At 43.3% G+C, this 17,882-nt stretch overlaps 1 protein-coding gene across 1 annotated transcript in view; it reads right to left on the bottom strand.

Annotated features, from left to right (window-relative positions):
* The window catches only part of PPM1H (protein phosphatase, Mg2+/Mn2+ dependent 1H), a 265,272-nt gene that overhangs the window by 131,583 nt on the left and 115,807 nt on the right, over positions 1–17,882 (bottom strand). The window contains exons 3-4 of the mRNA XM_060112773.1: positions 10,906–11,250; positions 836–948 (exon numbers count right to left, since the gene is read on the bottom strand). Of these exons, the coding sequence (XP_059968756.1) occupies positions 836–948; positions 10,906–11,250 (458 nt within the window). The remainder of the gene's footprint in view (positions 1–835; positions 949–10,905; positions 11,251–17,882) is intronic.

Here is a 17,882-nt window from a genome sequence, read left to right as displayed (position 1 = left end):
TCATCCTCTGAGGACATCATGACTAGAGTCCAGTACTTTGCTTTCAGAATAAAGAGTCGGCCTTTGGCAAAAAGTCCTGCTAGAAGGCCAAGATATTTTGTTACTCAAGGGGCAGAGAAATGTATAATACATATTACAACACTTTTCACAAAGTCTGTAATTTAATATAGACTAAATAACACATGTGGCCATACCTAAAGTGAGCACATATCAGTCATTTAAAAGAAGATTAAAACACAAGTCTATCTGATTTCTGGTAATACTGGATAGAGTAAGGGTTAACCACCATCTCTTGCCCCAAATTCCTCTCAGTTGAACCCAGAAGAGAGGAAAATGCAGCCTGTAGGGGCACATGCATAAAATGAGACACTCCTGGGCTTCTGGGAGGGGACACAGGGCAAAGTTACCACGTAGAAAAGGAACTAGCTGGGGAGTCCTCCCCGGGCCCCTCCAAACACCCATTTCATTCAAATCCCTTTTCTCTCTCCTCGTCTCTCTCATATATTATGTCCCTGCTAATAAGCTTTCATCGAAAATCAGGTTCTGAAGTCAAAAAACATCTGGATACTACTGGTTTAGGTTAAACACAAGTGTATATATATATACGTGAACTGCTACTACAGACAAGTAAGGAGAAGACCGCCCGTATCTTTTAATACCAGCCTGATGAGTCTTCTTAAATGCACTCTTATCCAGATGTAGAAGGCTTATCTTTCTCAATATCTAATCCCAAGCAGCATTATTTTATTTCTAAGCATTTAATTTTTTAAAAAAGATTAAAAAATTAAAGGAAGGCATTAAACTTTAGAAAGAACCGGAGGGCTAATCTGCTTACCTGCTGTCCCCAGCATTTGCCACGTACAGCTTCCCCAAAAGGCAAACCACAATGAGGGCTGTGCAACCACCAGATATATTGTATGAACTCCTCTCTCGTTCGATTTGTAGGTCCTAGAGAAGAAGACAAAGTTAGTGCTGGACTGTACAGGAATAAAGACTGTCTTAGCCTTGCTCCCTCGACACAGCCCTAAGATCTGAATACGATTCGAAGCAGGGACAAGAAAATCTTTAGTACTGGCTTTCTATCACCTGACAAGCATTTCTGGAGAGGACACTGGCATAAAACTGTCGCCTACCAGACCATCTGCGGACCAGAAACAGGAAACAAGGGAAGGCAAACAGATATAATCAGACAAAAATGAGAAGAATTAAACCAACTGTATTTAATAAATATCATGGCTTACGGAAAATTCAGTCTTTGTATGGACAGCCTGAGCTGCTGTGGAAAACAGATAAGAGAGGCTGATAATGTCGAGTGCTGGGACCTGATCAACGTTTTTAACCCCAAAGTCTCCAATAAATAAATTCCTTTACAGCTAGACGAGACAGGTGACTTGAAGGACTGTGTCCTCAATTCAACTTGGGCAGGAGTCCACCCCCATCTTACTGATCAAAGATAGAAGCTTCTGAACTCTGAACTGACTTCCTCTTCCCAAGGCCACTAACTCACAAGAGGGACACACACACATAGTATCAGCCAACCGTGAGCACTTCCTCTATATCAGGCAGTGCGAGAAGCACTTTACACATAGAATCGCATCTCATTCTCACAACTGTAACATTAACCTCACTGTTCAGATGCAGACAAGTGGGGAACTTGCCCATATTTACCCCACTGGAGTTTGGATTCCAATCAGATTCTCCTCCTCTAAAGCCTAGTATTTATTACCTGCCACCTAATGAGGTCTCCCCAAGGAAATTAAAAATAGAACCACATTCCTATGGACAGAGATGCATCATCCTCCAGACAGATGTCTTTGTGAAACGCTGTGTCAGTGACAGAAGCCAGGGTTCCTTGACCTCAGAAAAATGAGAGTTGTTAGGAAAATAAACCGAATGCTGGCCAAAATAATGCCAAATGTTCTCATCGCCATCTATTGTTGCGGCCAAGGAAGAAAGGACGAGGGTGGGGTACAGAAGAGGAGAAAATGGTGCTCTGGCTGATGCTGAGGCTGCTGTCGGCTGACCAAGGGCCAGGGCCCGTTTGTGAAGCTTAGAAACCCACAGAATTAGAACTCAGCTGCTTCAGCCAGCCTCCTGATGGAAAGCGGAGATAATTCAGTAATCCAGCATTTATCGGCAGCTGCTGTGCTCCAGAGGCCAGAGGCGATAACACAAAGTCAGATAAATCACCAAGGAAAAACTGGAAACAGGAGAAGAGCCTGAGCTTTGAAAACAGATTAAGAACACAGTATTGGTCAAAATGTAAGGAGAGAAAAAGTACAAAGACAAGACCTGGGAGAAACTAACATACTGGGAATGAACTGAGTAAAGGGTAAGGGCCAGGGGGGTGGGGGGTGGAGAAGGCTGAGGAACCATCAGGAGGGGTAAGAATGAGCGTACTATACGGGATGTGATGGTTTAGAAGCAGGTGAAGAAAAATTCCAAAAAGGGGTTGAGTGAATGACAACATCAAGTGCTGCAGACGGGTCAAGCACGAGGACCACCTCCAAAGACCACACTGAATTTTTAAAATGTATTTACAATCTCTGTATAAATTAGCTTAAAGGGGCTGTCATGAGGATTAAATTAGACGGCGTAGATGAGGGGCTTTGGAGACCAGCTAGATTCTCCCCACAGCCTGGATCCCATGACTGAGAGCAGAGACCTTTCTTGCTCACTGCTAGATCCTCAACACCCATATTGGGCCAAGTAAAAGGTAATTTAATAAATGTCTATTCAATGGGCAAATAAAGAAATACATTATAAAACGCCTGGGTTTCCAATTATCTCCCCACCATTTTACCTCTGCCTTAACATGAGACATGTGTTCCACCATTCATAAATGAAAAGCTTACAACGTGTATAAACACTCACTGAGATAATAATTAAGCAGGAACCCAGGCTTCCAATAACATGCAGTCAATTGACAGAAATGAATGAGTGGTTCTTAGAACGCAAGCAGGGATGGCAGGAGGCTGGAGGGTGACGAAGAGGAGGGACACACGTCAGCAGGGAAAGACCGTCACAAGAAAGTGAAAGACGGGAAAGAAAACATCAAGACGTCAGAAGTTCCGTCTGTTGAACCTCCAAACAGTGCATCAAAGCAGACCCAACAACCCTATTCACAAAGGAGTTTGCGGGTAGGTTTATGCAATTTTTTTGCATTTAAATAAATAAAATAAAGTTGATATTATGATAGATACATATTTCATCAACTTAATATAGAAACTGGTATATAAAGCCCACACTCACACTAACATTTTTAATACACTGGAAAGAACTGCTCTAGCTACAGAAATTATCCTTTCACATCCAGAATCACTATTTGTTTGAATACCTAAAGTCTGAATGAAAGGCAGTTTTGAGTAAAAATCCTTTAAGCACCCAACTGCTTACGGACTGGAGTGTGAATGATGCTTGACAGACTTAAACCATTGGTGAGATCCAAAAAGTAGAGTCCACGTGAAAGAGCCGCCCACGTCAAAGAATTCCTCTGGGACTCAGACAAACGAGTTTATTCTGCATCGTAGGTGTATTACTTATCATGGTTTACATCACCAGAAAATCTGATTATAAAATTATTTCATCCTTTAAAAAAATATCAAGATAGAGAGTTTGACACTAAGATTTTCTGCTACAGCAGAGTTCACATTTGCCTTTCATTTAGGGGGAAACATTCCAGTTAGTCTGCCCATTGAATGCCTTGTTATGACATTAATAGCGTAAGTCAATATTTTTTCTAATTGACTTCATCGTTTCTTTCATCTTTTCCTACCTTCCCTCTGCAGTTCCCCCAGCATAAGGAATGCAAATTTGGCAACATTTCCACATAAACAGTGGACCAAAGTCTAGCTATTTTTTATACAAGACACTTTGCTAACATGCTCATGCTTTCATCACCTCCCGTCTCTGCGTGCTAATAGACATATGCGTGTGCACTCAGACGCACACTTTAATTACATGTGTGCTCTCTGGGATCACAGTGAAAGGATTTGAAAGATGTGTTTCCACAGACTTCATCCGCCCTGTAGGATTCACTGACATGAAAATATGCTCTTTTATTTCTTCTTTTAAAACTGGGTGTAACTAGAACATATTCTAAAAATAATTGCTTCCCCCTCCCCTCCCTAGAAGCCAAAATAACACATTTTTTTCCTACACCACCTACTCCTCTTTAAAAGATGTTTCACAAAATCTTAGTACTAAAAGGAACATTAAAGGACCATCTGGGTGGTCCTTTTACTACCAGATCAAGCGTGATAAATGAAGTCAATAAAGATATATTTACTGTTGAATTAACTACCTAATTTCTTCAAACTCTTAACTTTTCCAGTTAGCTTAAGCTTCTCACATTCTACATTTAAAAAAATTTTTTAAATGTATCCCTCAAGAAGTTAGGGTACTTTTTTCAAAAGATTAAGGAAATCATGGAAAAACTGCCCACTGCTTGTGCTAAACAAAGACCGATTTGGAATATCTCCCCCATTTTAGCTGTCATGAACCTCAAGACATAAGTCTAGAATAAATTACCAGCAAAACACATGCACATACTATCATTCCTTTTCAAGTATGATCTAAAAGGATCAACTTAAGTGACTCAGAAGATTCCATTAACAAGATAATTGATTTATCTGTTCAATCAAGAGTCCCTCTCAAGGCTGCTTTCTACCTAGCAGAACTGATTTACCCTGTGTTGTATCTGTCAAAATATTACATTTAAGCAAGGTTTATCTCTAAATCAAAGAACGGATCCAATTTTTAAGACTTGGGATTGTATTTTGCTCCTTTTTGTTGCAAGGAAGAATGAGAGCAGTGAAGGGAAAAAAGAATGTGTGTGAAAGGAGACTAATTCAGCAGGAAAGAATTGCAAGGAAGAAAATATATTTTTCGGGATCATTGTAATTTGGTTCGAAAGTCCCACAGGTGATGCAGCTCCAGGATCATTCTTTGTTTCCTACCAATTTCAGGTGGCAAAAGGAAAGCAATATCAAACACCAGAAGCGAGCGAGTGTTGGGTGGTTTCAATAGGACCTGGCACCTCCCCCTAGCTGGTTTAAAACATGGTTCTGAGCACATTGCTAATAGCGTCAGTCACAAATAATAAGATTCTGCATGGTTTAAGTATCTGGGCCTGATTTCGGTTTATTCTGAGAAGCCAATCTGTCAGCCAGGCAATGGGGAAGGGAAAAACCAGCACTGCCTAGTATTGCCACCTGCTGGCTGTTGGTGGAATCACATGCTCATTCCTTGGAAGAACTTCCTGTTCTAAAAACAAAGACCTAGAGTCTGTCATACAGAGTGAAGTAAGTCAGAAAAAGAAAGACAAATACCGTATGCTAACACATATATATGGAATTAAAAAAAAAATGTCATGAAGAACCTAGGGGTAAAACGGGAATAAAGACACAGACCTACTTGAGAATGGACTTGAGGATATGGGGAGGGGGAAGGGTAAGCTGTGACAAAGCGAAAGAGAGGCATGGACATGTATACACTACCAAACGTAAGGTAGATAGATAGTGGGAAGCAGCCGCAGAGCACAGAGAGATCAGCTCGGTGCTTTGTGACCGCCTGGAGAGGTGGGATGGGGAGGGTGGGAGGGAGGGAGATGCATGAGGGAAGGGATGTGGGAACAGATGTATATGTATGACTGATTCACTTTGTTATAAAGCAGAAACTAATAAAAAAAAAAGAAAATTAAAAAAAAAACAAAGACAAAACAAAAGCAAAAACAAAAAACCTCTAGCTTAAATACAGACAGACCAACAGGTCCACTTACCATTAATATTCTAATTTTCAAAACCATTAAAATGTATAAACTATATATTAGCTTTGCATTCGTCCTCCTTTTTCACCATCGTGTCACCATATGGTTTTTACCAACAAAGCCAAGCTGAGTGGTATTTCCAACCATTTACTCAGTGACAGTAAGATATATGCTAGTTTTACAAGTTAAAATGTTGCCATTTTTCTCCCTTCATAACAATCAAACCTCCAAAACATTCTTCACTGCTGCGAGGAATCTATACCCATGCTGAAAAGGAAATAGCACAGAATTTTGAGATCCTCCTGCCTGTGTCTATAACTCAATTCCTGTAGGTAAAAAGGTCATCACTGCTGACTTGCTTCTGATTCCTAGGAGGGCAAAGGTCTCCTGCAACTATACCAACAATGGAAGTGACTTCTTACATGACTCCCCTGTTTTTGGAGGGTATGGAAGTAGGAAGGAGACTGACATCAGGACTTAGAAGACATTTATCTTCTTCGTATCTGTCATCCTGAGCCAAGCAACCACCTAAACATAATAGGTGACAAAACTTAGCTGCAGACGTAGGCATTGTTACAAAGTGTACTTGGGAAGCAGAAATGAAGTCAGTCAGAAAGTTCCTGAGATCCTGGTCCTTTTGGAAGCGAGGGTTCATTTTCCATGGTGGACACAGGGGGAGCTGGCCACGCAGCCTTCACTTTGAAGGGAGATCCAAGATGAGATACAACAGGGGACCACAGGGCAGACCCACTTCTGCCAGCATGGATCAGAGGCCCGTGGTCAGAGGTCACCTCCTCACAAGCCACGTACTGTGCCAGGCAACCCCAGGATCAAAGAGAAGAGGAAAAACAGTGCCTTCAAAGAGGCTTACAGTATTTGATGAAACTTACCATCTCCTCTTGTCCACAGCATTTCCCCCCCACTTCTGTTAGTCTTTATTTTTCGACGAGTACCTACTTTTTCCTAGAAATAGGTACTATTTATTCTGGTCTGGTGTTTCTGAATCTTTTTATCTAATTTTCTCTTTCAGATAGATATGAACATTTCACTTAATGTCACGCAGAACATTAAAACAAATGAGATACTATCTATCTCTGTGTTTGTATAATGTGACGACAAATATCCCCAGATACAAAATCCAAACTTTTCCTTCTAGACCCCCATGGTGTCTAGAAGAATGCTGGTTATAAAATATAAGTAATTGAGAAGGGCACTGGTGGGAGGTGGGGAGAGAGGAATGACCTCTGATTCTACTTTGCTGAACTCTCATAAATAAGGCAAAACCCCAAAGGAAAGGCAAGCTTTGCCTTTAAAGATATTATAAGTTACATTCTGAATCTCAGGAGGGGTGGCTGCAAAGATGTCATCAGTGTGGGAAATTTGAGGCTTAGGTGCTGGGCATGAGGAATTTTTAGGGATTGAAAGTGCAGGAGAAAGCAAGAGAGCCACAAAGCTGAAATGACTGAATCTTATTCAATATTGAGTTTTCCTATTACAGGGGATCAGAATGGCATAAAACCTGCAATACCGGGCCTCCCTGGTGGCGCAAGTGGTTGAGAGTCCGCCTGCCGATGCAGGGGATACGGGTTCGTGCCCCGGTCTGGGAGGATCCCATATGCCGCGGAGCGGCTGGGCCCGTGAGCCATGGCCGCTGAGCCTGCGCGTCCGGAGCCTGTGCTCCGCAACGGGGGAGGCCACAACAGTGAGAGGCCCGCATACCGCAAAAAAAAAAAAAAAAAAAAAAAAAAAACCTGCAATACCTAAAGAACACCTAGAAAGTTAGAAAGTAGCTGGCTGTTGTGAGGAAAAAAATTAAGAATGGCCGGGAGATTCCAAACCTGCTCCCCTCGGAAAGGTCTAAGGAGGAACCACCAAGGTCAGGCCAACAGAATAAGGAAATCAGCTGTGTGTTGAGCATTTCAAACCAAAGTTTACCTTTAAACCCTGACTCTCAAAGCCCAATAGCGAGAAAGGGAGGAAAGAAAAAGTATTTTTTATGAGTTGACAATGGCCTTCCACAGTATGCTGTATAATTTCTCTGTTGTAAGTTCTGAAGCTCAACCCAAGCTATTTAATGGCTAAGTCAGGCACTTTTCTGTGACGCTGGAGTAGATTTTTCCTGAAGTCCCTGATGAAGCAAAGAAAAAACTAGAGCATCTCTCTATAATTAGGGTAAACATATGACATCATCCAGACAGGGACACTTTTGAGAGTAAAAGGGGACAGTATTAATAACTATTCTGGGCCAACAGGCATCAGCTGGCTCAGTCCCCAGCCGTGCAGGAGGTAGGGCCACACTGCCAAGAACCAGGAGAACCAAGGAATGGTGAGTATTCTCACTTAATAAGGCCAAGCACATGGTGCAAAGCCCAGGTAGCAGGCACGCTGGGGGCTAGAGAGACAATCTGGGAAAAATGTTAAGTGTGAAGAAGAAGCTATAGGGTGGGGTGGATTAGAAAAGAACAGAATGGCTTAAGGCCCAAAATTCACATTACGGCACAGCAAGTCATCCACAGGCTGGTTACAGATGGCCCCTCCAAGTCACCTTACAGCATCCCTACCCTTGAAATCTGCATCTAACCACGGTGGACGTCAGCTTGCTGCCTTTGGCCCATCTGGATTCTCTCCATGATGTGGGTCTTCACACAAACGCTTGTCTCTGCCCAGAGCACTCTCCCAGCTCCCACGTTCTGTCTGCTTTCTTCTTACTCTCTGACAGCATTGCTTCTCCAGGGAATCCTACTTCATCTCTTTATCAGGTTCCTACCTACTCTGCATTTCTCCTCTCGAGGCCCTTCCCATTTGTATTTTATCTGTTTAATATCTGTCTTTGCCTAATTTCTTCCATGCTCTTTTCCCAGGTAGGCCTGGCCTATAGTTAGTTCTCAACAAATATTTATGGATTGAATGAATTACACAGGAAAGTGAAGTGATCTTTTCACTGGCAACCAAGTGTCCAAGAAAAATTTCTGGTAATGAATCAGCTAGTGAAAAGTTTTTAAAAATTTAAAAAACAAGAATGGGGCTCTTTACTAAGTCCTTTTCTGAATGAGCCTCTCAAGTACAGTAGTTGCTAGGAACCCTGCACCATTAATGGGCAGAAACAGTCTGAGATCGGTGTGGAGGCTTGACTCAATGTGACACTGGCCTCTAGTGGATGAAGTGGAGAATACAGCAGTTCGAAGTAAAAGATACCTCAAAGTAGGGCCTCCCTGGTGGCGCAAGTGGTTGAGAGTCCGCCTGCCGATGCAGGGGATACGGGTTCGTGCCCCAGTCTGGGAGGATCCCATATGCCGCGGAGCGGCTGGGCCCGTGAGCCATGGCCGCTGAGCCTGCGCGTCCGGAGCCTGCGCGTCCGGAGCCTGTGCTCCGCAACGGGGGAGGCCGCAACAGTGAGAGGCCCGCATACCGCAAAAAAAAAAAAAAAAAAAAAAAAAGATACCTCAAAGTACTAGCAATTACCGAAGGAAATAAAAAAGCCAAAATTTCTTCTGCTTTTTTCACTTCTATCATGTCAGCTGACTTTTTCTCCCATTAGGGGCACGGTCCACTGTCAAATTATTACCTCAATTAAATATTTAGCTTTCTGAGCATCCATGTTTAGAAACAGCTATTCACATCAGAGCTTCCATGATAGAGGGAGATTTTTATACCAAGCCCAAGGAGGAGTCAATTTCACTATCTTGATTCCTTTTTTTCCTAAATAATCTTTTCTTGCTTCCTGGTGTTTTTCTTGGGATTGAAGGCTACCAGATACTCCTGAGATGGAGGTGCATTTTAAACCACCTGCTACTCAAAGGGTAAATATGTAACAAGGAGAGAAACGTTGGAACCAAAGAAGAAATGAGTTAAAGTGAGGAGAGACTGCAAATTAGAGGCATGAGTATAGGAACAATTTTTTGCCTTGTAAACAAATCAGATGACGCTGTTTAATATTATTTACTTTTCTCCTCTCATTAGCACTCAACCTGATATTGTGAGATCCTGGAATGTGCACGGTGTGTACATTCAATTCTGCAGAGATGCTTCTAGCTGCTCTTGCTCTACCTAAGAGCCTGTCATCTTTTTTTTTTTTTTTTTTTTCTTTTTGCGGTACGCGGGCCTCTCACTATTGTGGCCTCTCCTGTCGCGGAGCACAGGCTCCGGACGCGCAGGCTCAGCGGCCATGGCTCACGGGCCCAGCCGCTCCACAGCATGTGGAACCCTCCCGGACCGGGGCACGAACCCGCGTCCCCCGCATCGGCAGGCAGACTCCCAACCAGTGCGCCACCAGGGAAGCCCTTGTCATCACTTTTTAATCTCCAGGTTTTAAGGACACTACTGCCCACTCACCTTACTCTAGTCCTTATAACATCCTTACATATCTCTAACTGTATCTGCATGCAGGATGCTGCTCAGGAGAGAAAATCTTTGGAACCCAAATAGTTGCCTCAGTATAAAGTGAGCTCAAGGGGGTGGCACAGAAGAGACCTCCTATGTGCATTCTCACCGGGCAGAGGGACAAGCAGGGGACACCGGGAGGGCAGCTTAGTGTGTTCTCAGGAGGGAGGCTGAATCCCTTGATCAGACATATTCAAATTTAAATGTACAAACAAATCCACGTTCCCAAGTAAAACAAATAATTCTTGGATACTGGCCCCTACTTGCTTTAGGCAGTGGGAACCACACTGTCAATCATGGGAAAATAGCTGTTCTCAGATTAGATCTGTACATCAAGGGTACTTCTGAGCACTTTACTAAAAGCTCCATTTCCCCAAACACCTGGAATTCGTACATACGTGTAAAACAGATGGCAACCGAGCTCACAGTTTCAATTAAGTTCCAATCCTACCAGCTGGCATCCATAAGAGTTGGCAGAAAGAGAAGCAATACGCATCCATTTAATAAACCTATCACCTCATGCACTCTCTCTCTTCCATCTTCTTTTACACCTTTGCCAGCACTGGATGCTAGAACTCTCTGGCTGCCCACTTCTTTTGAGAATGGAAGCCCTGCTGTAAAAGGAGAAGACGGAGGGGACCATGCAGCAAGTGGACAGGTCAGAGACATGCCCTTCCAGGGAACTTTCTAAGAAATAAGTAGGCGGCTTAAGTGACCACCCGGGCCCCTGCTGCCCTAGAGTCTTCAGTGATACCTACCATTTCCTTGAATGCACTTTCCAGAGCCCCGATGACGAGGCACTCGTGCGGGATCTTCTTCTCGGTGAAGAAGCGCGTGGGCGGGGTGCTGGGGGAGCCGGGGGCGCCCACCCCTCCGCGGAGCGAGGCTGCGCGGGTCAGAGTCCGGCTGTTCGCGGGTGTGTGGTCGGGCTCCTCGCCCAGGCAGGTGGGCGGCAGCACGGCCGAGTTCTTCAGGATCTCCACGATGTCCTGCAGCTGCTCCATGACGTGGTGCTGCAGCAGGCGGGATGCCACCACAGCAGCCCCGGACCCCGCGTGACCGTCAAACAGCGACCAGTAGTGGCAGGAAACGCCTTCTGATTCCTGCGGGAGGAGGGTGACAAAGAAGAGTGAGAAATGCAGTGGCCACTGCCCCCAGGCTGAGGGCGCGACACCTCCGAGGTTCAGTGCATCCATCTGGTTGTCTGTCTGCAAACAACGGGGGGTCAAAACCGAGCAAAACACTTAGGGAAGGGTCCTCAGATTCATCGCTGCTGTTACCACCATCCCAGGGAGAAAGTGGTCCCTGCCTGTCCACCCAGGGCAGGAGTCCAAGTCACCACCCGCTCAGCTGGGGTGAGACCTACTTTAATTTGATGTGCAGAAGCGAGAGGTAAAACTCCATGCAAACAGGTATGTCTTTACAGTTTTAACAGCTAACCCCTCACCTCCCTTCTGCTGCAACCCCCGAGCAGGTTTGACCTGGAGTCTTTGGAAGAAGTTAGGTCTTTTTTACAGACTCTTCAAGGGGAGATAAGTAGACCCATTTTCCCCTCATAGGGCTTTTACACTCTCAGATAATTGCCCCATCTGCTTATGTCTACATCCTGAATTTGCAGAACATGTTTTTCCCTTGAACACCCAGTCTAGTCCACCCTTCACAAGATGCAGTCAATTCAAATCTCCTCTTCATGTTTCCTACTCCCCTCAGTTTTCCAGCTGTCACTCAGCATCTTGGCTTCCTCTTCCTACCCTAAAGCTACGTGCAGCCCATGTTCCCTCATCTACCACAGACCTTGTACCTACTGGTTGATTTTGAGACTATTTCAAGATGAACACTTTTAAAAACCATGTTTGAATCACATATGCCTAAGATCTTAGCTATAGGGAGAGGGAAAAAAAAGCAGCTCAATTATGGTGTAGCTAGAGGGATAAGATATTAAATACTGAGATTAAATAGGTAAGGTGCATATAACATCCACTACTGACAACTAGGCTTATCTAGCCTGCAACAATAAATGTTGAATTCTTTTTTTTTTAGTTGAAGCCATTATATAAAGTTCTTTTGGTCTATCTTACTTTTTTAATTGAAGGTATTTGACCTATAACATTGTATAAATTTAAGGTATACAACATGCTTATTTGATACATTTATATATTGCGATATAGTTGCCATCATAGCAATAGCTAGCATCTCTATAATTGTGTTTTTTTGTGGTTAGAATAATTAAGATCTAATCTCCTATCAAGTTAGATTATTATAATACAATATTGTTGTCTATGTTCACTGTACTGTGCATTATATCTCTAGGACTTTTTAACTACTCCTTGCAAGTTTGTACTTTTACCCAACATCTCTCCTTATCCCCCCCACCCTCCAGTCCCTGGTACCACCATTTTGGTCCATCTTAGAATGATGCTGGAAGATACTGTGTACTTAGGGTGACATATGCCATTACTCTATTTGTGCCCTTTAAAACTTTGTTTTTACTCGATTTTGTGCTAGATGCTTAGAGATAAATAGTCTTTTTTTTCTGTCAACAAATATTTACTGAGCACTCTTTCTGTGACAGGCACAGAAGTAGGCAGTGGGGATGAAAGACTAGATGAAAGATATAGAGACAGGGTCTGATTTTAAGAATCCAGTGGAGGAGACAGACACTGATCAAATAATCACACAAGTAAATGTAAGATCATAATTCTGGTGAGGGGACAAAGTGCTGTGAGGCCAGCCTGCAAAGGGGCATATTGGAGGAGGCTTCCTGAGGACATGAGGACCAGGCTGAGGACCACTGGAAATTCACAAGATAAGGAGGGGAAAGGAGAGAACACCAGGCAGCAGCAACAGCAGGTGCAAAGGCTCCATGGTAGAAGGTGTGTGATGGTCAAGAGGAGACTGGACCATGGCCATGTGGCTGAATAGGGGACAGAGGCAGGAAAGGAGGGAGATGACATGAGACTGGAGAAGGAGGTAGTAGTTGGACCACTCAGTCCTTCCAGGACACATGAAGGATCTTGGCTTTAGCTTAAGAGTAACAGAAAGCATCTGACTGAAGTGGGAGTTAGAAAATTGATTTGTATTTTTAAAAGATCATTTGTATTTTTATAAGATCATTCAAGCTAAAGGTGAGAAGATGGCGGTGGGAAGACGCGGAATTCGCATCACCCCACAACTGCCGGATGCTGGTGGGGGACCCCGATGCCCAAGGAGATGGGAAGAACTCCCAATCGAACCGGTAGGACATGGGGGAACTGAAGGCGGAGGAGAAGTGGAGGCTGGACAGGACTGGTGCCCCTGAGGTGTGTCTGAGAGCAGGGAGGGGTTCTGGGAACCAACCAGTGCCTGGAGGGACCCTCAGGGGCTTGGATCAGGGCGGAGCGCGCCAGCGTTTCCCCTGCCCAACTGGCTGGGGAAGTCTGCCCAGCTCTCAGGCCGGGTCCTATGCCCTCAGAAGTCCCCTCTGGACTGGGTTGGTCCTGGGGGCATAGCAGAGAGGCTGGGAGAGAACAGGAGAGGCAGTAGGGAGGGGCCCTCTGGGACCCAAGGAGCAGGAGAGGAGCAGAGGATGTGTGCCCCACCCACTTGGGCCCAGGGAGCCTGCTGAGCTCCTAGGCTGGTCCCCGGCCCTCCAGGGCCCCTCCAGGCCGCATAGGCCCTGGGGGCATAGGAGGGAGGCCAGGAAGACCAGGAGAGGTAGGTGGGAGGGGACCTCTGGGACCAGAGGAGCAGGAGAGGAGGGCGTTTGCCCCACCCACTCGAGCCCAGGAAGCCTGCTGGGCTCCCAGGTGAGGTCCCCTACCCTCTGCGACCAGAGGCAGGAGGCAAGCCTGGGCCCCTTCTGTTGAGGCTGAGCCCCACCCACCACAGTTCCCAGGGCCTTTTCCAGCCCTGTGGGTCCTAAGCATAGGCCCTGCCCACCACCCAAATCCCTCCCTTGCTTAGGCCCCGCCCTCCACAGCCAAGGCCTTTTCCACCTCATTTTTTTTTTTCTCCTCCTCTTTCTTACTACTGTGGTTCTGTTTTACCTTCCGGTTGTTATTTCATCTACATTTTTATTTTTATATTTTTTCTAACATATCTGCTAGTTTCCTCATCTAATTTTATTTTTTACTTTGTTATTGTTCTCCTTTTTTTTTTTTTCTTTTTTGCCACCCTGTGCAGCTTGCGGCATCTTGGTTCATGAGCCGGGGGTTGGGCCAAAGCTCCTGCGGTGGGAGCTCTAAGTCTGAACCACTGGACTAACAGAGAACTTAAGACCCCAGGGAATATTCATCGGAGTGAGGTCTCCCAGAGGTCCTCATCTCAGAACCAGGACCCAGCTCTAACAACAGCCTACAAACTCCAGTGTTGGAAGCCTCAGGCCCAACAACCAGTAAGATAGGAACACAATCCCACTCATTAAAAAATGGAAAAAAAAAAAGAGAGAGACAGCAAAAACATATGTCACAGTTGAAGGAGCAAGGTAAAAACCAAATAAATGGAGAGGAGATACGCAATCTACCTGAAAAAGAATTCAGAGTAATGATAGTAAAGATGATCCAGAATCTTGGAAATAGAATGGAGAAAATACAAGAAACATTTAACAAGGACCTAGAAGTAAAGAACAAACAAACAGAGATGAACCACACAATAACTGAAATGAAAAACACACTAGAAGGAATCAATAACAGAATAACTGCGGCAGAAGAACGAATAAGGGACCTGGCAGACAAAATGGTGGAAATAACTGCCGAGGAGCAGAATAAAGAAAAAAGAATGAAAAGAATTGAAGACAATCTCAGAGACCTATGGGACACTAAGTGCACCAACATTCCAATTAGAGGGGTCCCAGAAGAAGAAGAGAAAAAAAGGGTCTGAGAACCTGCTGTATAGAAAAATTTAAATATAAATTTTAAAAAAAGAAAAAGAGGGCTTCCCTGGTGGCGCAGTGGTTGAGAGTCCGCCTGCCGATGCAGGGGACGCGGGTTCGTGCTCTGGTCCGGGAGGATCCCCATGCCGCGGACCGGCTGGGCCCGTGAGCCATGGCCGCTGAGCCTGCGCGTCCGGAGCCTGTGCTCCGCAACGGGAGAGGCCTCAACAGTGAGAGGCCCGCCTACCGCAAAAAAAAAAAAAAAAAAAAGAAAAAGAAAGAGTCTGAGAAAATATTTGAACAGATTACAGTGGAAAACTTCCCTAACATGGCAAAAGAAATAGTCACCCAAGTCCAGGAAGCACAGACAGTCCCATACAGGATAAAACACACCAACACACATATTAATCAAACTAACAAAAATTAAATTCAAAGAGAAAATATTAAAAGCAGCAAGGGAAAAACAAAAAATAACATACAAAGGAATCCCCATAAGGTTATCTGCTGATTTTTCAGCAGAAACTCTGCAGGCCAGAAGGGAGTGGCAGGATATACTTAAAGTGATGAAAGAGAAAAACCTACACCCAAGATTACTCTGCCCAGCAAGGATCTCATTCAGATTTGATGGAGAAGTCAAAAGCTTTTCAGACAAGCAAAAGCTAAGAAAATTCAGCACCACCAAACCAGATTTACAATAAATGCTAAAGAATTTTCTCTAGGCAGGAAACACAAGAGAAGAAAAAGACCCACAAAACCAAACCCAAAACAATTAAGAAAATGGTAATACGAACATACATACCGATAATAACCTTGAATGTAAGTGGATTAAATGCCCCAACCAAAAGACACAGACTGGCTGAATGGACACAAAAACAAGACCCATATATATGCTGTCTACAAGAAACCCACTTCAGACCTAGGGACACATACAGACTGAAAGTGAAGAGATGGAAAAAGATATTCCATGCAAATGGAAATCAAAAGAAAGCTGGAGTAGCAATACTTGTATCAGATAAAATAGACTTTAAAATAAAGACTGTTGCAAGAGATAAGGGAGGACACTACACAGTGATCAAGGGATCAATCCAAGAAGAAGATATAACAATTATAAATGTTTATGCACCCAACATAGGAGCACTGCAATACATAAGGCAAATGCTAACAACCATGAAAGGGGGAATCAACAGTAACACAATAATAGTAGGGGATATTAACACCCCACTTACACCAATGGACAGATCATCCAAACAGAAAATAAACAAGGAAACACAAGCTTTAAATGACACAATAGACCAGATAGATTTAATTGATATTTATAGAACATTCCACCCAAAAGTGGCAGAGTACACTTTCTTCTCAAGCGCACATGGAACATTCTCCAGGATAGATCACATCTTGGGTCACAAATCAAGCCTCAGAAAATTTAAGAAAATTGAAATCATATCCAGCATCTTTTCTGACCACAACGCTATGAGACTGGAAATCAGTTATAGGAAAAAAACTGTAAAAACCACAAATACATGGAGCCTAAACAGTGCACTACTAAATAACCAAGAGATCACTGAAGAAATCAAAGAAGAAATAAAAAAATACATAGAAACAAATGACAACGAAAACTCAATGACCTAAAACCTATGGGATGCGGCAAAAGCAGTTCTAAGATGGAAGCTATAGCAATTCAATCTCACCTCAAGAAACAAGAAAAATCTCAAATAAACAATCTAACACTACACCTAAAGCAACTAGAGAAAGAGAACAAAGAAAACCCAAAGTTAGAAGGAAATAAATCATTAAGATCAGAGCAGAAATAAACAAAATAGAAATGAAGAAAACAATAGCAAAGATCAATAATACTAAAAGCTGGTTCTTTGAGAAAATAAACAAAATTGACAAACCCTTACCCAGACTCATCAAGAAAAAAAGGGAGAGGACATAAACCAATAAAATTAGAAATGAAAAAGGAGACATCACAACTGACACCACAGAAATACAAAGGATTATAAGAGACTACTACAAACAACTATATGCCAATAAAATGGACAACCACAAACAAATGGACAAATTCTTTGAAAGGTACAATTTTCCAAGATGGAACTAGGAAAAATTAGAAAATATAAACAGACCTATCACAAGTAATGAAATTGAAACTGTAAGTAAACATCTTCCAACAAACAAAAGTCCAGGACCAGATGGCTTCACAGGCGAATTCTAACAAACATTTAAAGAAGAGCTAACACCGATCCTTCTCAAACTCTTCCAAAAAACTGCAGAGGGAGGAACACTCCCAAATTCATTCTACGAAGCCACCACCACCCTGATAATAAAACCAGATAAAGATATCACACAAAAAAAGAAAATTATAGACCAATATCACTTATGAACATAGATGCCAAAATCCTGAATAAAATACTTGCAAACAGAATCCAACAATATATTAAAAGAATCATATACCATGATCAAGTGGGATTCATCCCAGGGATGCAAAGATTCTTCAATATGCACAAATCAATCAATGTGATACACCATGTTAACAAATTAAGGAATAAAAACCATATGATCATCTCAATAGATGCAGAAAAAGCTTTTGACAAAATTCAACACCCATTTATGATAAAAACTCTCCAGAAAATGGGCATAGAGGGAACCTACCTCAACATAATAAAGACCATATATGACAAACCCACAACAAGCATCATTCTCAATGGTGAAAAACTGAAAGCATTTCCACTAATATCAGGAACAAGACAAGGATATCCACTCTCGCCACTCTTATCCAACATAGTTTTGGAAGTCCTAGCCACAGCAATCAGAGAAGAAAAAGAAATAAAAGGAATACAAATTGCAACAGAAAAAGTAAAACTGTCACTGTTTGCAGATGACATGATA

This window comes from Mesoplodon densirostris, chromosome 11 (assembly GCF_025265405.1).
Source record: "Mesoplodon densirostris isolate mMesDen1 chromosome 11, mMesDen1 primary haplotype, whole genome shotgun sequence".
Classification (NCBI taxonomy): domain Eukaryota; kingdom Metazoa; phylum Chordata; class Mammalia; order Artiodactyla; family Ziphiidae; genus Mesoplodon; species Mesoplodon densirostris.
Note: the sequence above shows the minus strand (reverse complement) of the source record. Positions and strands in the feature narration are given on the sequence as shown.